This window comes from Uranotaenia lowii, chromosome 2, assembly GCF_029784155.1.
Source record: "Uranotaenia lowii strain MFRU-FL chromosome 2, ASM2978415v1, whole genome shotgun sequence".
NCBI lineage: Eukaryota > Metazoa > Arthropoda > Insecta > Diptera > Culicidae > Uranotaenia > Uranotaenia lowii.
This window is the reverse complement of record NC_073692.1, coordinates 316,793,139-316,817,146: the sequence shown is the minus strand read 5'-3', so window position 1 is coordinate 316,817,146 and position 24,008 is coordinate 316,793,139. Positions and strand designations below refer to the sequence as shown.

At 34.8% G+C, this 24,008-nt stretch overlaps 1 protein-coding gene and 1 long non-coding RNA gene across 5 annotated transcripts in view; one reads left to right on the top strand and one right to left on the bottom strand.

Annotated features, from left to right (window-relative positions):
• Positions 1 to 12,738: 12,738 nt before the first annotated feature.
• Positions 12,739 to 24,008, top strand: part of LOC129746343 (BLOC-3 complex member HPS1) — a 28,401-nt gene continuing 17,131 nt past the window's right edge. Inside the window, exons 1-3 of one of the 4 annotated variants that reach the window (XM_055739960.1) lie at positions 12,739 to 13,110; positions 13,189 to 13,343; positions 13,430 to 13,573. In XM_055739960.1, the coding sequence (XP_055595935.1) occupies positions 13,203 to 13,343; positions 13,430 to 13,573 (285 nt within the window). In that variant the 5' untranslated portion in view covers positions 12,739 to 13,110; positions 13,189 to 13,202. Of the gene's footprint in view, positions 13,344 to 13,429; positions 13,574 to 22,427; positions 22,622 to 24,008 lie in introns of those variants that run through there. The other 3 variants (XM_055739958.1, XM_055739959.1, XM_055739961.1) reach the window with 3 other exon arrangements.
• On the bottom strand, positions 20,596 to 22,062 carry LOC129746344 (uncharacterized). Its single transcript, XR_008737293.1, has 3 exons — positions 21,471 to 22,062; positions 20,987 to 21,404; positions 20,596 to 20,927 (listed from the first exon to the last, which is right to left on the bottom strand). It is a non-coding gene; the product is annotated as an uncharacterized LOC129746344 (long non-coding RNA).

Here is a 24,008-nt window from a genome sequence, read left to right as displayed (position 1 = left end):
ATGCCACCCACACCATTGAGCTTACCTGTCTCTGAAAGGTATCGATCGTAAATGACGTTTTTATAAATGCTCAAAATTCGATAGTCTCTAAACTTTATTTGTACGATTAAACGTTGCTTCAGGTTTTAAACATATCCTCAATCAGATTACATTTTTTCAATATTTTTTCTTCTTTATTATTATGCTTTAACTTAACTCAATGCTTTTGAACCTGATATACGGCAAGTACCTTCATCCGATTTTTGTGAAGGTGTGTGTACAATGTATGAAATCAAAACAACGCGAGCAAAACATTCAACCAGCCCAACCACATCAGCACCAGAAAGCATGCGGCGATAACAAAATTTGGATTAGGGGGAAGAACAGCTGAGACTTGAACTTGGACTGTTGGTGTGGGTGCTTTCGTCTCTGTCTCTATTCATGTGCTTATCATTCAAGAAAAGATCCTGTCCCTTGTATGCAAGTCGAGCGATTGAATAAATAACATGGTTGAACTCATTACGATCGTAGGTCAGAAACGTAACTCAGAATTCAAAGAAAACAAATGAGGTCCATGGGTGAAAATATTATGACATGAAAGATATTATTCAATTCTTCAAGTAGAGTTTTCTCAGAAGTATTTATTGTTCTGAGAGTTTATTCGTGTGCAAAGTTTTGTGAAGATCTTAAAGTGGATTTTGAGTAATGTCCATTTAAAAAGTGTTTTATGATGTACCTACTCTATTTTTTGGAGCTTGACCTACGAACTACATACTCCAAATTTTGTATTTGATCGAAGTTATGTAAATATTAGCAGATTCTCCTTCCACTTGAAACCCATATCATTAATATTTTCAATATCACTTCACCACAGTTTTCGCATGATGGCATGATTCCAGAACCAACCAAAAAAGGGTTTCAACTTTGTGGGACCAATGGAAGTGCTATGGAAGGAAAGCGGTCGTTTGTGGAGGTATTCCTCTTTGGGGCTTATTCTGCGACGCGAGTGACGTGACTCACGATATTTCACTTCTTCGTCCTGACTCCAGAAAATGCTTCAGAAAGGAAATTTGTGTATCGATGAGCTCTAAAGACCAATAACAGCTCATCCGAACGAAAATTTCGTGGCTAGAGAAGCTTTTTAAGCCAACAAAATGATATGAAATTTAGTAAGTCACGTCACTCACGTCGCAGAATAATCCCCTTTGTATATTCAGCCAATAATGTAGTCAATTTTTATGTAAGTACCACCTACTGATTTGCAGCTTCCACAGATTGACAGCCATCTTAAGTATTGGTCATAATCTTTTTATTCTCGTTTATCTCCGGTATGAGACTTGCCAACGAAAAATTGATGGAAATCTGTCAAGTACCTGCTGTGAAAATTGTTTTGCAGTCCATTACGACTTTTTAAAAATATCACCATGCCTTTACTCTAACTATTTAGCGTACGATTTGACCACCGTTTTCGTTCACCTTATGGCTGGCCAGCTTTTTTACCTTGCAGTTATGAAGTCAGGCTTGTTTCTTCGTCAGCTGTTCAAACCAGATAGAAAATCCGACCTTCTTTATCCCTTCTCCATTCGAAATTTTGATTATCGCAGCTTACCTTCAACTTCGTTTCTCAACAGATCATTCACATCAAGTTCCGCCACAAAAGTGCTTCCTATAATCAGTTTTCGCCAAAGCCATCAGTTCCGCTTTACATGATGCCATTGGTTGTTTCTTCGCACCCCAGAAAATTGCGCCACCTTCCAGCACAAAAACGAACCGGTTGTGGTTGTGAATCGCCTGATTCCAATCTCCTCACAGGCTTACTTTCATGAAGAAAGTCCACGATACGTAGTTTTCTCTGCCTTTCAACTTATCGATGACCAAGGTAAAGCCTCCACCGGATCGAACCATTTCCTCTTGGTTTTCCAGAATCCTGACCTTCGGTAAAATTTGAATCATCTACGAAAATTTTCTAAACGACGGACGTGACCTGGACCGATAACCTATGGAAATGACGCTTGTAATATGAAACACGCCTGATAGGTTTGAATATGTTAGGAATAGGTTGGGAACTAAATTTTATTCTCGCTAAACTTAAATTTGTCTATGCTTAAAGTCTATGATTGCCTTCTTTGAATACTCTTCAGTATGTATATCTGGATCACTTCGACTCAGCCGAAAATCCGGTGGTTATCTTGCTGTAAATCAACATAGTGTATCGTGTAGGTTGTTCGATCTTCAGGAAAAGATCGATCTCCACGATCGATTCAGGAAAAAATGGTTGTAGTATAGATCCACCTTAAAAAATCGTAGCTTGAAGATCGCTGGTCATTCTAATGAAACAAAATTTGATGCCTGCTCACTGCCCGGTGATTTAATCAGATCAATTTGACATTTGAATGCCTTTTTTTGTTTTTTTTCTTCTGTTTTCCACCCCTGGGATTTAAATATCTCATCGAAAAAAAAAAAAAAAAAAAAAAAAAAAAAAAAAAAAAAAAAAAAAAAAAAAAAAAATTTCATTGTGTACAGGATTTCTGAGAAATTTTTTGGGGGGATTTAGCATTGATTTAAATTGGAAGAATAATGTTGAGATCATATGAAGTTGGTTTTATGCTGCTGTTACTATTTAAATTGTGTCCTTAGGAGAACAACAGAAAGTTTGTGTATTGGAGACACGCAAAGATAAGTATCCCTAATAATTTTTCAATTATCAGACATACACATTTAATCTTTGTTCCTGTGATCGGGACGATTTCGTTCGGTATTTTCAACAACTGAAATTAAAGGACGATCTCAGTACAGTAAAACAGTTCAGGAAAACAACTTTCAAATTAATTTATAGGCTTCGATCGGATTTTACGTGTGAGATGCAGGGAGTTTCGAAGTATCGTAAAACGGGGTAACATTGATCACCGGGGAAACTTTGATCAACATGAAATTTTTCCAGATAATTATCACTCTAAAGTTAAAATATCTCAAAAATATTTCTACGTTTAAAAACCTATAAGTTGAGTTTCAAATAGGGAAAAACTTGGTTTGTTTTTTTTAGATTTCAAATGTAAGTAAAAATGTAATTTCAAAATCTTAAAATCTCTATTATTTCGAAGGTTCGCAAACAAATACCCTTCCTGATGAAATCAAAGCGTTTAGAAGAAAACAGGTTGATTTATGGGAAGGTTCAAATTTTTCCATAGTAAATGTTTATTTTTGGTGTAGTTTTGTTATAGTTGGAGGTAAATATTTCATTTTTCAAAAATAGGGACATTTTCCAAGAGCAATCCAGACTAGGACAAAGGCTAGAAACCCTATCAAATAGTAAAGTTTGAAGGAAAAAATAAAAGGAGGATAATGGGAGGTCCCAGGGAATTGAATGAAGGCAAAATTTCATTTGTTTTTGTAGTTAAAATTTTATAAGTCATGTTTATAAGTAATCTTTCGATTTTAATGGTTTTTATAATCTTAACTCATTAAGGAGTGCGAATTTCAGAAGGTATTTTGAATCCTTTATGATCAATAAAATTTGTTAAAACCGTCAAAATAGAGACTGATCAAAGCATAAAATTCTAAACACATACAAAATCGATTTTTATATCGAATTTACAGAAGTCTAAAAAATGAGAAGGGAAGAGTTTTTTTTTCTAGCTCGCTTACTTGTTCGAACGAGAACATTTTTGTCAATTTCGTGAAAGAATTCTATATTTATTCAAATCTGTTTTATGTGAATGGTGGATTCTTTTCAAATATCGAATTCCTTCGAATGGGATGATGAAGACCGCTGAAATAGCATCCAAAAACAAGACTGAACGAATTCGATCGCAGAGTGAGACGCAGCCTACTTAAAATCGGTGAGAAAATTCCAATTATTTTATTTTTTTTGCCAACACTTTTCTTTCCATCCAAACTAGCAAAATGGAATCTAAGTCTTTTAAAATTATACTACATGAATAATTTTCAAAATATATTCTTGATGTTTCAAAGGTTCATTACATTTATTTTCCTGACTCGGATAATTTGTTATATTTCATGAATTTTCTCTGCACAAAATTTATTATAAAATTTTCAAAATACCCAGTGAAAAACTGACAATACAACCAAATCGTAAAAAAAAATTAGATTAAACTTAAGAAGTCCCAGATATGTTTATACCACAAAATGCAAAGTATGAATAAAAGAAGTTTTTTTTGGATTTCGGAGGTAAATATTTCATTCACAAACATAAACATGATGTCCACCAGGAGAATTAATATAAGTTTAATGCGATTGTAGAATTTTCAAAGTCGATACATAATCAACCCAAATTGAAATTTCCTTGCTTCTCGGATAATTTTCATCACGACCATTGTTTTTTTTTTAAATAAACAGTGTCAACCTAGTTTGTACCAACAAATTCGAATAAATTACCTCTTTTTCAAATTTTTATAGGATTTTTAAAACAACTCAATTATGGTTTTTAAAGTTTTGCATAGATTAATAGTTTGTTGATAGAATTTTTACGAACTGTACAGCGCATTCATAATTTTAAATTAATTTCTCAGAGATCAATTTAATCACATTACAAAATTCCGATATCCAATTATATGAGGCCGAGTTTAGCTAGGGACAATTAAATTAATTATTAAAATAATCAATCATCAGAAACTTTGGAAATCTACAACCTATTTATCATTTTTTAGTTCTTATGGCCTCTAGGCTCAATCAGGAGTTTCAATAGGAAACTGAAGCGGGTTAGGATATTAGGAGCTTAGGTTTCAAGTGGTTTTATCGCCTACCAAGGTGATTTTCCATACCATATTACCTTTTCCCCAAACAATCGGCGTGGAGATTTGTGGAGGGATGGCGTACAGCCGGCCTCCGCTAAACATATCTCCACATGTGCTGCACTTCCTTTCCTCCTATCGACTACATGGACTTGGCCGGCGTCGTTATTGGTTCATTTAAAAGTAGGAGATCCTCAAAATTGTACAGTGAGATTGCGTTGCTTGCTCCCAGCACCTTTCATTTGGTTCATTGTGCAATGTTGATTATCTCGAACCAATCACGGAGTGCAACCATTATGCCATTGGCCAGGAGGGGCCGTAGGTAGACCGTAGTTGATAGCAAGCCCAAGCCAAAGCCCAAGCCCTGGGATTTAAATATCTCATCGCTCATCGAGAAAAAAATGGCATGTATTAAAACTAGCGGCCTTGGCTAAGTAGTTAGAGTTCAAGTCATCTACGCCAATGGTCATGAGATCAAATCCCGGTCATGGCATACATAGTATTCTTTCTGTGGGAGGGTGGTTTGTGCATTTGTAAAAGTGTACCCATTATAATATCGGAAATGTACGCTTCAGTGTTAAGGGAATCGTCCCTTTTACCCTCTTTTCCTACAAGTGTATTTAAGCCAAGGTTTTAAGCCATTTTGCTGACACCTAAGCGAACTAAACAGTTTATCCCAAGCAACCGAAAGTTCCATGAACAGGTACAAGCTTTGTCAGCCCCAGTTAACAAAAAATCGTAATAGAAATGATAATAAAAATCGAATATAAAGACATTTTCAATAACCATCGTAAACAAGATGGTACTGAGTGATTTTCTATCATGCATTTACGACAAGCTTTGCCAACAAAAATTTGAATCGTATAGCAGTTTAGTCAATTCGTAAATATGTCTCCATAAAGTTGAGAATATGCTAATTCGACATTTACGATTTGAGCTATCTAAATATGAACTGATTTACGATAACTGGGCGGGCCTTGACTATTTACCCAAGCAACCAAAAGTCTCGTTAAAAAGGTCGAACACATCTTAATCAGCATAATCAATGTGCTGAAGTTCCTTTTATTCAGCCCAAAATTTAAGTTCTTATTGAAACTTTGAAGTTCCATTAAAGATTTGAACGGCCTTCTATTCAGCCCACAAGTAAACGTTTAATCAGCAAAAACAAAAAATAATTCTCCTCTCCTCTCTTATTTTGGTCATCACCAGCCCATGTGGTGCTGCCGGTTTCTCGGCATCCATCTTTATTCCTCCCATTCCCTTCCTCAATTGATCATACTTAATTGCTTTGTTTTTAATTTTTTTTCGATACATGCCGGCACGCACGCCAGTTCTGCTACACAATTATTTGATTTGCTTACTCAAGCAGCCAACCTAATGGAAAAAATTAGTCCTGGTACCAGATTTGAACCCCATCCTCTGAGATTATAGCCGAACACGCTGCTACGACGCCACGCCAAGATGTTGCCTTACCGGCAGCTAAAATTCGATGTGGTTATAAGCTTCCTAGAATACCCGCAAGGGCAACCAGCGGCCAGCAGCAAAGACGCATGTTGATTATTAAACATTACGAAACGGCATATAAATCAATCATCCGTTAAAACAATATCGGTTTAAAAAAAATGAAATTCCATGATTTTAACTGTTAAGCATAAAATTATACAAATTCTTGATTTTATCTTGATATTTATTCAATGAATTGCTTCAACTGTTTTTCAATGTGTGATAAATTCGTGGTAAGTAAATACAGTTGGACAAAATTTCAAAAAGTCAAAGTATTTACTCTTTTCAAAAACAATCATTTGCGAGTTAGCTTTAAGTTGTTCTGAGTTGAAGTTTCAAAATAAATTAAACATTTCAACAATTTCCAAGCTCCAAAAAATGATTTATTTATTATATGCCCTTTTGTGATGTTCGTTCACATTTCATATTCATGAAATGGCGGACATGTCTCAAAAAAGGCTAGTTGAGGAGCTATCTGGAACTTCGATTCCATAGAAGGCTATTTGAGATCCAATTTGCAACTTTTATTCTGAATGATGCGATTGACATGTCACAAAAAAGGCTTTTTGAGGAACTTCATAGAACTTGAAGTTCACAGAAGGCTATTTGAGACCTAATTTGTAACTTTTACACTGTGTGGATGCGATTGACATGTCACAAAACAGGGTAATTGAGAAACTTCTTGGAACTTTAAGTTCACAGAAGGCTATTTGAGACCTAATTTGTAACTTTTATACTGTGTGGGTGAGATTGAAATGTCACAAAAAAGGCTATTTGAAGAACTTTTTGGAACTTCAAGTCCATAGAAGGCTATTTGAGGAACCTTTTGTAACTTTCATGCTCACATTCGAGAAAATTTGGTACCCATTCCCTTTGAAACCTTTATTCAGCGAAATTCGAACTTTGGAGGAACGAGTTTAAGTAGATATGAGACTTTTGGTTGCTTGGGTATTTATCCGTTCTCTCCCTTTCTTTGACCGGTTCGTTAAAAGAAAATCTCATATATAGAGCAATAGCGTGGTTCATATCAACTGATGAGTTGGCATCGTGGTAAGATACCCGATAGCGAACTCGGAGAGCTGGAGTTCAAATCTCGGACGCGGAATTTTTTTTTTTCGTTTTATTCACATTAACTGAAATTGTTTATTTTGCTTTTTGTGGGGAAATCGTATCGTTGGAATTTTGTCACTGTAGATATATCGCCTCCAATTTTGTAGCTATATGCTATTTTGGTAAGTTTAATACAATCTTTTCGTCTGGTATACTTGTTTCAATAATTCTGTTGTTCCTGCGATATACCTTCTTAAATGTTTGCTGGGAGCCCTATCATTGATATGAAGTACTTTCTATACTTCTTACTGATACTTTCAAGTTCCAAAACAAGTCTTATTGGTTTTCTATTAGGCTTCTAGCGGCCTTTTAATTCAGCTTTCAAAAAAATTGTAAAATGATCAAAAAATTCTCTCCCGGCTTGGGGATTGAATCCCGACCTTCGTGGTGAGAATCGAAGACGCTACCACAAGACCACGCCTAGATGTTGTTTTAACTGAAACTAAAACTCGAAGTGGGGATGTGATTTTGAAAGTACCTCAATGCACTTCATGTAACTAAGAGAATCCCGTTTTAAGCACTTCTGTGTCCTTTATGTGACTTCAGTCCCTTACATCGTACATATAAATCACTTTTGCAACTTTCAAGTTCATTAATGAGTACATATAGGTCACTCATGGGAATTAGGCAAAATAAGTCTTTTTTTTTAGCACTTTATGTGACTTAACTCACTTATAACGTACATATAAATCACTTTTGCAACTTAATGAGTACATAAAGTTCACTCAAGGGAATTGGGCAGTTGATTCTCTTTGTCAGCCAATATGTAGTTTTCAAAGCCTTCATTCAAGTAAATATGTGACTTTTGATTGCTTGGGATCTTTGAACCTATTTCCGACCTTTGATCGAACTTTAAAAGTTCATTAATAAGGCGGTTCCCCAAGTAACAATTTTAGCTTTATTATGGTCAGCAAAATATCGTTTGGACTATCGCATTAATCTCCATAAAAAGCTAAAGCGCATTCTATAACATCACCTGGACTCTAATAAAGCCAAAATCAGGCTATTTGGCCCTACCCTAGAAACGTCATCAAGACATATAATTGTTGGTCATCAATGTTGGTCACCAAAGCTTTTAAAAAGCTATTATTAAACATGTTAGAAATTTTTGTTTTTTTTCGGTTCTGTCAGTTCTCGGAGTTTATTTTTTTATTTTTTTCCAGCAACCATAATGATTGCATTATTCAGATATGATCTGGTAAAATTAATAGCTAAAAAAACCAATGTTTTAACCATATATTGAGCTTCTTTTCTACTGCCAGTCAAGATTTTTGGTAAAATGTATATGAAATAGTATCTTAAAATAAATGCGCCTCGTCAAATCTGATGGTCAATCATGATGGAATTGATGGAAAAAGGCCTGAAAATATTTTTTCCAATGCTTGCATTGTGAATCCATCAACATGGCGTCATTTTGTGCCCTTCGATTTTGCAACCAACATGGCGTGAGTCAATTCATAGTTTTATTATGGTTTAATGATGACCCCAAAAAAAGCTACGATTTGACGTTTCTCTCGCAAGCCAACCAATTACACGCTAAGGTTGAGTTCCTCATTTCTGAGTTGTTAATCATTAGTACAGTAAATGAGGACAGACTTTTTGATGAAAAGGGATTGGTTTTGAATGACCCGTGGAATAAATCATGAGTAGAAGTCAAATTTCGTTGTCTGACGCCATCTTGAAATCCAAGATGGCGGCTTCCGCTGAACTTTAAAATGGTGTAAATGACTTGAAATCGCATGAAACCCCAACAAAATGGGTATCGGGTGAAAGGGCTAAACGAGTAGAAGTTGAATTTCGCTATCAGACGCCATCTTGAAATCTAAAATGGCGGCATCCGCTCAAATTTTAATGCTTAATGCTGACAAAAAGTCGCATTAAACCACCACTATACGGGTATTGGGTGAAAGGGCTAAACTAGAAGTCGATTTTTTTCTTTCCGACGCCATCTTGAAATCCAAGATGGCAGCTTCCACTGAATTTAAAATACTGTTAATCAATGAAAATCGCTTGAACACAACTTTTTTCACGTAATACTACATTAAAACTACTATTTTAAGATAATTTAGATAATTTTAAATCACTTTTATTATTTTTCCATTATGTTTCTAATGCATTTAGCACTTTTCTTGTTTTGTTTATAGTTTTTGTTTTTTTTTTTGCCATTTATGTAATTCTATTATTCCTATCATGCTTTTATGTTTAAATTGTATTGGTCCTATTCTTGCGAAAACTATAAGGTTATGTTGTTTCTGTTAACCGTCTGATTTAGGCACATGTGCCAAATTCGATGTTGCCAAAGTCGAATGTTGCCAAAAACGAACGGGGTCTGTATTGTGGTGGTTTTGTGGGATTTTCAGTCACTTACAGATTTTCAGAGAAACGCGAAAACAGATATTTGACTTCTATCATTTAGCCTTAGCACCCAATACAATATATTTGGGAGTTTCATGCTATTTTCCTTCATTTACAGTATTTTTAAGTTCAGCTGAAGCCACCATCTTGGATTTCATGATAGCGTCAGAATGCAAAAATAAACTTTTCTATAGCTTATCCCAATTGACAAACACCCATATTTTGGAGGTTTCATGCGATATTCAATGATTTAAAGCATTTTTAAAGTTTATAGAAAGCTGCCATCTTGGATTTCAAGATGGCGTAAGATGGCAATATTCGACTTCTACTCGTTAAGCCCTTCCACCCAATACCACCTGGGTTTCATGTCATTTTAAGTCATTTACTACATTTTAAAGTTTAGCGGAAGCCGCCATCTTGGATTTCAAGATGGCGTTAGATAGCGAAATTCAACTTCTACCGGTTGATTTCTTTCAACTTATACCCCTATAATATAGGTTTTATGCGATTTTCGGTCATTTGCAGTATTTTCAAGTTGAGTGGTAGCCGCCATCTTGGATTTAAGATGGCGACGGGCAACGAAATTTGACTTCGGCCCTTATTCTGCGCCGCGCATGACGTGACGATAGTCGAGTCACCCAAGTCACTCTATTCCAGTAGTCGGTTTAGGTGAGGAACGTCACTTCGGATGAACTTTGTGAGTTCTTTACCCTATTCTCGTAGTCACCGTGGGTGAGAATTGTCGCATTCGGGTGACGAATTTAGGTGAGAATTGTCGGTACCTTTTCAGGTGGCGACGAGATAGAAATTTAAGGGAAAAATAATGCAAAACTGAATAATTAGACTCTGCATGTTTAATCACGTTAAAGTATGACGATTTTAAAAACAATTTGATTAATTTATTCGCAGAAGAGGAGCATTGTCAGAGGAGGCAAATTTTTATACAAAAACGCATATATTTGCGTAGTTTGAATTTAAAAATATTTTTTTTCGTAGTTTTCCCCCCCATCTCTATAAGTAAATTAAATTCACAAATGCCCAGTAGGAAATGAGAAATCTTGTTTTATTTGTTTCCAAACTGTATTTGCAAACTGTGATTTGAAAATATGAAATTGGCCTAACAAAAAATAATCTAGGCTAATTAGCTAAATCATTTTTCAGCAATCAAATCAAGAAAAATTGTGCTCCAAAATAACATTACCTAGTAAAATTTCTACACTAATTAATCCAAATCTGCCAAGAAAATAAATTCGTTTGCGATGTTGCTGACCAACAAAAGATTCATTGGCTATTGGCGTTGCTGAAAGAGTCGGTAATATTATCACTAGGCGAAAAGCGCCGGTTGCCTTTTTGAATCATCATCTATTAATGTATTCGGTCCATGCAAAACTCCTCCACCAGGTGCCTGTAGAGTTGATTGACTTACTGGTTCCTACCAGCATTTAATAGTTTTTTCCACATACTGCTGAAATGAAAACGAAAGACAATTCTACTTAAACTGTTTTACTAAACAGCAACTTATTTAACCAACCTGAAACAGCAGCTACGGTTTCGTATATATCCGGAAGTTTAACACTGGTCTTTTAAGGCAACAGCCATCCACTTCTGCGTTTATGTGGATTTTTTTCTCCATTTCGGTGCTGTTTCCGGGCCCACATTAAGCTTGTACAGAAATTATGAAAACTCCACTTTTTGCAGCAAAATTTGTCCCATTTTTCGTTCCAATCAGCTTGCTGAAACCGTACAATCCGATACTGGTCCCGGAAGAAGTGGAATTTTCACTCGTTATTTTAAAATTCAATTTCCAAAACTCGAAATGTAAACACCGGCACAAAAGATCAGCGCAAATTTCGCCATTTTGACACATGGGTTCATTCAGTCACTCACCTCTGTAACTTTACCCCCATCGACTCCGGGAATAAGGTGACAGAACTCACGGTGACTCCGAGGTGAGGTGACAATCCTCACGTCACGCGCGGCGCAGAATAAGGGCCTTCTACTCTTATTCTACTCTCTTATTACTTTCACCTAATAACCATATTGTGAAGGTTTCACGATATTTTCAGTAATTTACAGCTTTGAAAATAAAAGCGGAAGCCGCCATCTTGAATTAATGATGGCGTCAAGCAACAATTTTTTTTTCCTACTATTTGGGCCCTTTCACTCAATACTCATATTGTAAAGATATTCATACCACTTTCGGTGATTTCAAGTTTTCAAAGATGATTTTTTTAAATTTTAACTCAAAACCAACACGCATAACTTAACAAAAATGTGTAAAAATGGGAGTTCCAATTCAAATATGTGCTATCTAATCTGAGCGTGTCCTGTTTTGACATCTTGATCGAGAACTGTCACTAAGTTTTATGGCGGTTTAATAATCATGCACTGAGTGCTATTATAGAATATGCAAAAGAAAGCTTGGAGCAAACTTCTAGGATTGTGTTTTATTATAGTTTAAAAAAAGCATTCACAACTCTTTCAAAATAACTAAAACAGCATGTTTAATAAAAGTTTTATTAGCGTTTTCAAAACCATCTGAAAACATATGGTCGTAAAAAAATTATAAGCATTCTGCCTGACCATAATAAAACCACCATAAAACGAGCTGCACAAAAAAATGCCATAATTAAACCATGATAAAACTTCCTAATGCTAGTTGGCATAATTTGTGTTACTTGGGTCAGCAACTTATATGTGTGCCTTTTTCACATCGATGGTGGGTGTGCTTTTCAAAGAATCATAAATAATCTGTTTGGTACCATGTGATACCAATTTGGAACTTCTATGCACCTTTGAAGGATCAAATACTGTTAAAATTTTTATATAAATTTCGAATACATATTCAACAAAACTGTTCGTTTAAATTGATTCTCTGTCGGAAACTTTCATACAAGCTACCGCTTATCAGCGAGCGTCGAGACGCTGCCGTTATGTCATGATAAAGAAAAGAAAAACCGTATAGAACGGTAAATCACATGAATGTTTACGAATATGCGCACAAAAACAGGAAACTTATGAAAGTTTCGAGTGAAAATAGAAATGAAACGAAACCAAAGGAGACCAAACGTTACCTTCCATCATCTCCCTATCTTTCGTAACAAGTGTGTAAACATGTTGCCGCCTCTGTCCATGCGTCGTCTCTCGTTGGTTTTTTAGAGTGCGGTTTATTTGCTGTTATCGTCACACAGGCTTCACCATCATCACTATACATTTGTACACAGCACAGAAGAGAACGTTGGTAGAAAAAAAGACCGTCGTGTCCTTCTCAGGTTTCATACACAGAATTCACAACACAACTCACCACCCCACAGATTGGGTAGAGGGAAACGGCATCAACGACGACGCGCAAACGTGAACTGGCAGCCCAAGTTGAAGGGAGTGTTTCTTCGCATTGCATTGTGATCCTGAGGTGAAGTAAAGGATTTCGGTGTCCTTTGAAAAAGTGCCAAAAACGATTTGTGATTTATTGCGTTTGTTCTCGATACAGTGTTTGGAAACCAAATGTCTCCCACCAAAGCGATGGAAGGTGTGCTGATATTCGATCAAAGCAACGATCTGATCTACCAGAACGTGAACGACGCCCTGCGTGCCAAATTGACCAGACATGCCATCGATCTCGGTTTGCTGGAGGACGAAAAAAGGGTAAGTCTATACAGAGGACTAAAATTAGCCCAAAGAAAACAGCACGGCTGCTGAATATTTTATGCTGTGGTTGTTTTTATTTTTAGGATTCCCGAAAACCACTCGACTGCAATGTGCTGGTCCAGATTTTCAGCCCACTGGTGGCTTCGCAAAGGATAATGATGTGCCAGTTCGATAATGCCTACACTTCGGTGCAGATGGAGAGCAATTTGAATTTAGTTTTCGATGAGGTAAGTTTTCGCTAGAAATTAAGTTAAATCGGAATGCGTTTTTTTTTTCTAAAACCAAAAGTGACGCTCAAATTTTACATAAACCTCGTACAACAAAGCCAAAGAATGAAGGAAGCCTTAGTAAAATTTTGTTAAGGCGAATTTGATTGGCTTCTTAGACGACTCAGACAGAGAGTCAAGTTTTCCGTAAGAAGTTCTTCTGGCCTTCTTGCACCGCTCCAATTAAAACTCAAGCATTGAGGACAGAAGATTATCCTTTGCTTTGTCTGGGTCAAACTGTGCATTTTTCTTTCCAAATGTATGTCAAACGATTTGTGCCATGTACAAAAATGCATTATCCTGTTTGATTTAAAATTTAAAGATTTTGTTTTAAATTCACTTCTCGAACCAACTTAAACAGGCTCCATGAGTGACGTCTTGCGGTTTTAGTCATTTTGCCCGACAACTGGCAACTTGATTCCGAGTAGGGGAAAGTGTTTCTAAATGCGGCTACGGCCGTTTGGCGAAATGGCTGACAAGACAACATATCTAATCAATGCGTTTTGAGGGTAATACGCTTTGAACATAAAGCAAGAATTCTATGAATTTACCGACTCAAAAAAAAATTGAAAATTAATACAAGGTTTTGATGCATTTTGATGTAATATTTTGACTTTTAAAAATTAAACGTAAAGAAGCTTTAAACAAAAACTTGGGTGGTTTTTGTTTCCTATTCAAATGAACTTAAAAACTGAAACAAATTTAAGTTTTATGAAGGTTTCATAATGATTAGAAAGTGAAATAAGAGAGTGTTTTTGGTTGCCCTCATCATGTTTGTTAAATGCCTCAAAATTATGCGGAAATATTGCCAGTAAAACAGAAATTTTGCCCAAAACATAAATAGGCGTTTTTAGGTTCGGCATATTAGACAACAGTTATAATAGAATTGTTTTCTCGAAAACAGAAGGAAATTTCAACAAAAAAATATTTCAATGTATATAAAACAGATGCCTGCTCATGTGTGTATAGTTTTTGTACACATATTTGATGTTATATTTGATTAAATCAGTATTCTGCTTAATAAGTGCATACTGCCTGCTTCTCCCCTAAATTGAAAGATTTTCTGGCATAATACTGGTCATCTCAATTATCCATTTTTCCGAGAATTTTTTTTCTCATATTTTAATTATGATCTTGTTTCGACAATTGAAAGCTCAAAAAAGATTTGCTAAAGTTGAAACATTACTTGTCCGGTCAAGGTTGAATCAATTCACGTTAAAATTTCCAAGATTATACAAAAAAAAACGAAAATACTCACAAAAATTCGATAATTTTTATTCATTTACACTACCAAAAAATTTATACTGGACCTCAGCGAGAAATTCATAATTTGCAACCAAAACAACGGGCAACAAAAGAAAGGCCAATAGCCTCGTAAAAGCAAAGAAGTTTTTATTTAATATTATGTTTATTAGGCCTTGAACTTATAAAAGTAATTATGTGCAGAGGGTCATTTTTAATTAAACAATTTGCAAAATTTTATTTGATATGAAATATTGAAAATAAAATCAGAAGTCAAATATTTGTCATTACCAAAATTTCTGCTGACTCTAAATGACTTGTTATTTAAAAAAAAATATTGTGCACTTTTTTTTAAGAGTTTTCTTAATAGTTGTTCATGCAACAGAATGCAAAAAGTGTTTTTTTTTCCGCACGTGTCGTAAATTTATTTCACGAAGCTAGCTAAGTTGGATAATAAAGTCGAGTGCAGAAAAACTCGAGTTTTGCAACGAGTTGCAATCAAAATTTTATACAAATTTTGAAAATTCCCCCAAAAATCCAATAGAATCAACATACAAGAAGCACATACAAATAAATAAATAAATAATAAATAATAATAAATATCTTTAATAGAAGATTGTTTCATATAGCTCTCTAAGGTCTCTCACTTGTTCTATTAAGCTTTCTCTAAAACTTGAACTGTTTGGTGGTATTTCAACTTGCATCAAACATTTTATTCATACTGAGCAGCTGATCGAATGAAAAATTGGAAAAATGGACGGACACAGATTGCTAAATTGCGGTAGGTTAAGGAATTGAGTAATAATGCATCGCTTCTTATCACAATGGGATGCAATGTTTCTATAAATGAACATGGACAATTTAATAACAAGTAACGTCAGGAACGTCAACAGCATAGAATTCTGATAAAAATCGCATGGTTTAAATAATCTGCATCCTTTATCTTTTTACTGGTTCAACATCGTTAAAAGTTGTGTATGTAAAAATAAATTTTGCGATTCATTATGATGTTCTTAATTAAAGTGAGAACAAAAAAACATACATCTGGTCAAGCGGAAGGTGATAATAATGTTTATAGCTGGCAAAGTATTGAACTGTGAAATGGCAATAAGATAGTGTGCCAGACTTGATAAGTTCTAATTGACATCGAGCTTACGCAGTCGGTCTGTGTGGCACAGTGTTAAACTACTGTAAACAATTCACTTGCATAACGTTCTAGCTAGTGTGAAAGATTAATAACCTTCTATTGAAAGGAAGGGTAGAATGGTAAAAAACATCCAAAGGGGTCGAAATCTGCTGAGTCTTTAACAGACAGTTTTGAGCCAATATTCTACTCTGCTCTGTTTTTATTTATTTAGTGAGGATTTTAGCCAACTTTAAGTCTCTCAAAACAGCTCCTTAAAAGCTTAATCGATTAATTTTTTTTTTATAAACACCTTCAAGTTTCTAAGATTCACTCCAAATTGAGGAAATTTTCTTTTCTTTTGCAAGCTACTTACGTTAACACAATTCAAAATCCTTTTCCTTTCCTTGGATATCATTATTTAGCCAAAATGGAACTTTGACGGCACTCGTTATAGTATTTGCGGATTTCTTGATTTGGAAAATACTCCAAACTTGGGTAAAACATCATCCCTAATGTGTTTCAACACAGTTATGAGATCTATGTTTACATACTTCAAAACTTAGTTGCTTGTTTTGAAGTACTATATGCTGAATTTAAAAGTCACTATAAAACTGAGAGACAGGTTTCAATCATGACAAACAAGTATTTTTGTTTCCTTTTGAAAGAAACGCCACAAGAAGATGTGATTTACCTGTGATAAAACTTCGATAAAGTTTGAGAGTTTATTCGCGTAGAGCAGTGGTCGGCAACCTTTTGAGTCAGAAGAGCCAGAAACATAAAATTTTCAAAATTTCAGAGTTCGAACGAGCCACATTGAAGATTTTTTGTTTTTGTTTTTAATAAAAAAAAAATTCAAAATTTATGAAAATTTATGCTCAGTGAACTTAAGTTTTACGAACATTACTTTAAAATCATCTAGAGTTTTTTCTTACTTTTGCTTGCAATTTTTTTTTAAATCTGTTTCTGATTAACATAAAGTACATGGATTCTCTTTGGATCGTCATATTTTCTAAAATGGCGTGATTTTATATTAAGTTTAATGAGTTGGCAAATATCAGGTCGATAAAATTTAACAAAGGAACATACATATTAAGCTTAAACTAATACTTTGCATGAGATTGAAGTGAAAGAGTTGAACATAATAACATGATTTATAATTTCTTCGGCAAAGAAAAGCTTTTTAAATAACAAAATAATGGGAAATTAATTTAAATTTTCTTAAAATTTTTAAACTTTGTTATGATCATTCCCCAGAATTAGCTAATACTTTCAAAAATCCAGAAGTATGGGGTTAAATTCAACTGAAATTTATGTAGTCAACAATTTAAATCTTCAGAATCATACTCCTGACAATAAGTTACATTTGTCATTCCAAAGGTGTTCAGAATTTTAGGCATCTATAAAATTACAAATTCTCATTTAATATCACATGTGATATTTTCAGCATTCTACGTCCAATTAATGAAGAATGAAATTGAATATATTTTAGACAATTCATCATCGCTTACTAAAGCTTAGATTTCTGGAAAAAATCGGTGGTTTCTCCAGTATAAATCTGTAATAATGTGATTTTTTAGCCTTCATTTCAATTCATTGAAAATTCGCGGCAAATAATAAAAAGACAGTAAGTTTTAACTGGCAAGATTAGATCAAGGGCACTTTTGAAGTGCCGAAACAAAAAATAATAAAAATAAATCAACGGTAATTACCTAACTCTTAATCAAAAATAAATAAAATTTGTCCGCTGATGAAACTTTGTTCAAAATTTGTGAGCTCTTGGTAGATCTTGGCTTCAGACATCACTGAAATTTTATTTTTTCAAAAATTCATACAATTGAATTAATAATAAACAACTGCTTCGGGGTGTAGAGGTTAATTTAATTTTCGATTAAAAGTATTTTACCTGTAAATGAGTTTTCAAAAATATTTTAAGAATTGAAATTCTCAGTCATTCTCACTGCTGATTCGAATTTGAAAAACTGTCCAATTTTGATTTGTAATTCCCAATTCTTAGTTTGGGATTTTGAATTTTATGCATCTTTTCGTTTTCCAAACCGTTATTTATTGAATAAGCTTACCAGATTTTTTTTCTGTACGTTTTCAGACTTGGCAAATCCGGGCATTAGGTTTCTAAATTTTAAACTCTAAACCAGGTAATATCCGGGTGAATCCGGCCAAAATCTAGGTATTTTACATAAAAGGCAAGAGAAAAGCTGAAAAACGAACACACTAAAAATTATTTTCACCGAGGCACATCAGCGCACAGTGGTCCAAAAGGGCTAAAAGTGGAACTTTTTTCGTAGCGCCTCTGTCTTTCATCTTATCTCTTAAGTGTCTTCAGAACATTTGCTTCTTCAAACATGCTTCATAACTTGAAAGCATCAAAAGTTAGTCAAAGTCCACTATAAAAAAATTGAAAATTCTAACTTTTTTATTCCAATAGATAGAGCTTTACTTTATACTACAAAGTTGTAGAATACGTGAAAATATGAAACTTTGTTGAATGCATCAAAACTCTATCTCTTTTCAGATCAGAGTTAAAAAGGTTTTATTTTGAAAGTTATATAAAAGTTAGTTTTTTAAACTTAACTATAGTTAGATGAGGATTTACATAAATTAGATGTTCTGAACATTTGTTGAGGCATTTGAATCATATGTTTTGCACAAGATTTCAACTTTCTACGACGTTTTCTAACCAAGTTATTGCAACTTTAAGTTTTATTTTTATTCAACTTCACGAGCGTTTATTGCAAAAACGTGCAAGTGGATTTTTAAAACTAATAAACCACATTGAAGCTTGAACTAAGTGCATCAAATTGGTGTTGGTTCCATTTGTCTCCACGCGCTCGTATTTGAACACAACAAGCATATATTTGATGTGTTTCACGTATTTCCATACGAAAAATGGAAAAATTGATTTCCAGGCTACGCAGATGCTGCGCAAAACGAAGGCAGAAGGCAGTTGAAAATAATTTTTGTATGGAAACACGCAAAACACATCAAACGTATGCTTGTTGTGTTCAAATACGAGCGCGTGGAGACAAATGAAACCAACACCAATTTGTTGCGCTTAGTTCAAGCTTCAATGTGGTTTATTAGTTTTAAAAATCCACTTGCACGTTTTTGCAATAAACGCTCGTGAAGTTGAGTAAAAATAAAACTTAAAGTTGCAATAACTTGATTAGAAAACGTCGTAGAAAGTTGAAATCTTGTGCAAAACATGTGATTCAAATGCTTCAACAAATGTTCAGAACATCTTATTCATGTAAATCCTCATCTAACTATAGTTATGTTTAAAAAACTAACTTTTAAATAACTTTCAAAATAAAACCTTTATAACTCTGCTCTGAAAAGAGATAGAGTTTTGATGCATTCAACAATGTTTCATATTTTCACGTATTCTACAACTTTGTAGTATAAAGTAAAGCTCTATCTATTGTAATAAAAAAGTTAGAATTTTCAATTTTCTTATAGTGGACTTTGACTAACTTTTGATGCTTTCAAGTTATGAAGCATGTTTGAAGAAGCAAATGTTCTGAAGACACTTAAGAGATAAGATGAAAGACAGAGGCGCTACGAAAAAAGTTCCACTTTTAGCCCTTTCGGACCACAGTGCAGCGGCGTCTAAACCCTACAATTATCTCACAATTTTAAAAAACTGCTTGCGAATTTATTCCGCTTAACAGGTTAAAAATTTGGGATTTTGTAAAAAAAATTAGTTAATCTTGGAAAAAATCGAGCCTTTTTTCCGCGTTATCCGGCAACCGGACTAGACCTGGCATTCCCAATTTTTTTTTTGAAATCTACACACTATTAATTTTTTGGTGTAAATTTATGTCAAATTGGATGCACAAAATTGAAGCATCATTTTTGACATAAATTTACACTAAAATAGACAGAAACGCTTGAAGACATAAATTCTCGGGGACATAAAATTGCAAAGAAAAGGATGTAATTTTATGTCAAATTGGATGCACATAAATAAAACATCGCATTTCACATAAAATTACATTGTTTTTGACATAAAATGAGACCAGTACATAAATTCAGGGATTTTTCTAGGAAATAATAACAACATTTTCTTCAGTCATACAAACTGGTACTGTGATCCCAGTTTATTCTATATTAATAAAATCTGTAACTAATATTCACCTAGCAAAAACATGATGATATGATTTTTGTGACTATTTCATTATATTTAACATTTCATTAATTCAACAATCGAATGCTGCTAACATGTGATATGCATCAAGTTTCGGGTACGCTTTCCAAAACTACATAGACGTCGTGAGCGAACTGTTAATGAACAAACTGAAAGAGAACCAAAACAAATATAGTCAGTGTCCAGTTAATACTCAACAAGGCATAAAAATCAGTTTTGATAAAGTTCTTTATTGCTTTCAACTATAAAAACTAGTTATACACACAATTTCAAATTTGATCAGCAAAAAACTAACTACTTAACTAACTAAATTCCAGTAAAATGTTCAATGTCCGGACAAGATTTTTACTAATTTCTCATTTATTAAAATCATTTTTTGTTAAAACTTAAGCAGTTTTTTTTTCGAATAATTGCTAATTTAAGAAAAATTAATATTTCAGTGTTTTTAAAAGGGATTTCTTTTCCCGATATATATTAAAAATTAGAATTGATTGGCTTAAATCATGTATTCTATTTTTATAAAACAACACAAATTAAATTGATTCCGCAATGCACTTTCGTATATCGGCATTCCAGACACAAGCGTTTGGCTTTTCTTGTACTGCGTCAAGGAGGCAAAGTACATTCGACCCCCGCTCCGAGACCAGCTGGTTTCTTTTCTCGCACATATTATCAATTTTCCGCTTACTCCTTACGTTGGCTAGGCTGTATGGATAACAATTAGACATCTTTCAGAGCCAACACCAGAGCAGCTTACTGGAAATAGAACTGCTATTGGGAGAAACCTGGAAAAAAAATAAAAAAATAAGTTTTTTTTTTTCATACCAACTTTTAATTGCCGCACCGGTTTTATTTGTCATCAGCGCTGCCGTTGATGGTCGATTAAAGTGTCATCTTAGTACTTCGGGTCTTAATTTGGGTTGTCCGCTGGTTCCAACGGTTTTCCTAGACGAATAGATAGATTTCTACGTAGTCCATGCCCCTGTAGTATCACCACTGATCACAGTATCACATTCGGAAATCCGAGCAAATATTTCGTCTGAAGTAAAGCCGGTGTCTCTAGAGAAGGAATGCCACTTTCCCTTGATGTTAGCTACTGTTGCTGTTGCACTTGCAGGAAAAAGTTCACATTTTCGTGTCAATCAGTTAGGTATCAATACTAGGCACAATCCTGATCCTAACTACAATTTCTGATACGGAATTTCTGTCCAAATTTCAATTGAGCTTTCGACAGGAGACATTTTTACGCGCAACACCTATAGCTGGAAAATAATACATTAAGTTTGAACTTGATTTCATTTTCATCCAAATTTTTAAAAAAAACTTACCTGCAGAGTATTTTTCACTCGAATGAATTCGATGAATTTTTTCAGAATCCAAATGTTCCGAAATCAGGATTCTGTTTTGATGGTTTCAATGCAGCCCTTCCGAATAGATTTCTACGCACCAGAAGGGGAAGAGAAGAGTGTTGGCCTTCGTTGTGGTCACTCAACGTGTTGGCCATTCTGTGTCCTCCTCCTCCGCCGCTTGCTGCTAGTATTGGAATCTTCAAAGATGACTTTGACGACGTAGAGAAACAGCGGTTGCAGCAGTAGAAAGAACGAACAGCAGCATTCTCATCCCTCCGGATCACACGTCGGAAGCTGTGCTAACTATGGCAATGTCTTAATGAGTGGTGGAACGCGAACGGGGCGTCTACGATAAACAGCAGCACAAGGTCAAACAGTACACACCTAGATCGTCATCCCGAGCGGGTGATCCCCCGACAGGATTCCTCTAGAACATTCGAAACCGCCATCCAGCTTGGGAAGAACCAACGATCGTGTACAGCGGTCCGTTCTGTCTGATTGGTACCACCAGGTGAAAACAGAATTCAAATGTTCCAACAACGCGAGCGACCCGTAATCAAAACATTCCGAAATTGCGACCGCCCGAAAAGAAAACAAAAATAAAATTTCTGTCAAAACGAAACACCCATCGCGGTTCGTGTTCAAGCTAAAAGTTCGGGTCCATGCTACAGGAATACTATAATCGAGGCCCTCAGGATCAGAGGGGTGCGGTGCAAGTGCCAAAATAATCAATTGTACCTAACGATTCTTCATGTTTCAAGTACATGTGGTGCGAAATAAAGGTTTTTATAATTTTTTTGAACACTTTTTTGATTGAGTTGAAACTGCTCGAGTTCGAAAAATACATGAAATATCGAGCACTTTCTCACCTTCAGCACCATCATAACTCTATCATTTAGGCACTTGCACCCCTCTGATCCCAAGCGCCTCCATTAGTTCTAGAAAAAAATACCCTAGATGTCTTCATCGATTGATTCGGATGATGAATGTGTGTAAGAAGGAAATCCGGCCGCCGGACTAACTGGCACTCTTGTATAACCGTCCGGGAGTCGTATAGGTATATACCGTCAAATCAAAATCAACTGCCTGGAATGAAATGCTTTGAAGGAAACGGGAAGAAGGTATTCAAAGTAAGTTTCACCGTTCGTAGGAGTGTTTTGGTAAGTCGGATCTTAATAGTGTATTTGAATATTTATAACAGGCTAAATTTAAAAATCTATTCCTATTCAGCGACTGAGTCCAAATTTGGATTTTAAAACTGAAAATGAGGCATAATTTAAAATGTTGCTTTATTTTGTTTTCAATTTATTTTTGTCTCAGTAATCTAATTCTTGTGCGTAGTAAAACCATTTTCAATCAAGCATCACGCTTTTAAAAAAATATTTTAAATTGTACGACCCAATGTAAGAATGTGTTAACTTAAACGTTTAGCTTGCCGGCTTTTTTATGCATTCAAATGCAGACGCATAGGAGATTCGCTTTTTTCTAAACTTATACCCAATGTTTGTTGGAAGTTTAAGTCAGAAAATTTAACAATTTTAAAAATTATAAAAATATTCTCCGCGAGCGAGTACTGTATTTGCTCATTTATTCAAAGGTTCAAAATTAACATATTTTTTACGAAACATTAATCTAACAAAAACTATTAGGTATAACTTTAAAATGACTAGTAGTGATATGTTCACTACGAAATTTTCAAGTATCGTTTTTAAGAATCAATAATACAGATTACTTACGGTTTTATATAGCCCGCTCGATAGATTCGGTGTCGATATTGTAAGATCCCAATTAGATCCATCATGGTGCTGCTGGAATCGGATCCTCGGTTGTTGTTGATGAACGATGCCACTACTGCTAGCGTCAGTCAGTGTTCTGCTGTTGGTTCCACTTATCTAGCAGCTTCTGGGAATCTTCAAAGGCAGGCCTCGTTTCAGGGATCCCGCTGCCTGCTAGCTTTGAATTGATGACGATCAGTTCAATTAAACTAATAGGTATTATTTCTTTAGAAAACTAAAGTAACGTGAGTATTACCTTTTCGGACTGCCGCAGCAAAACATCCTATCCACTCGATTTCCCGAAACAATTGACTGTTTCGTCACTCCTTCGCTAAACGGGAAATAAATAATAAATGATTCTGCGGGGACCATGTTCATTTTATGGTAACACTCATTCTAAACGGAAGAGGGAAATGTTTTTATTTGTCCTTTAATTCTAAACCGCGGCAAGCTACTTGAAAGGTTGTCAATGACTGTTTGATTTCAAATCCTGTTTTACGTTTTCGCTATCGTTTTTAAATTCATGACATAAAAATACATCCTTAATGACATAAATTTAAATCTTTTCAAGCTTAACATTCGTTTAAAAGTGTAAATTCTTGTGGTGTGTGTCGTTTAGATAAAGAATGATGTAAAATTAGATCTGATCTGGATTAGATAAAGAAAACCATTAGGTGTTTAAGCGTTTCTAGCTCGTGTAATTTTAGAAAATTTTTGGTGTGTAGGCAAGCCAGTTTAAAAC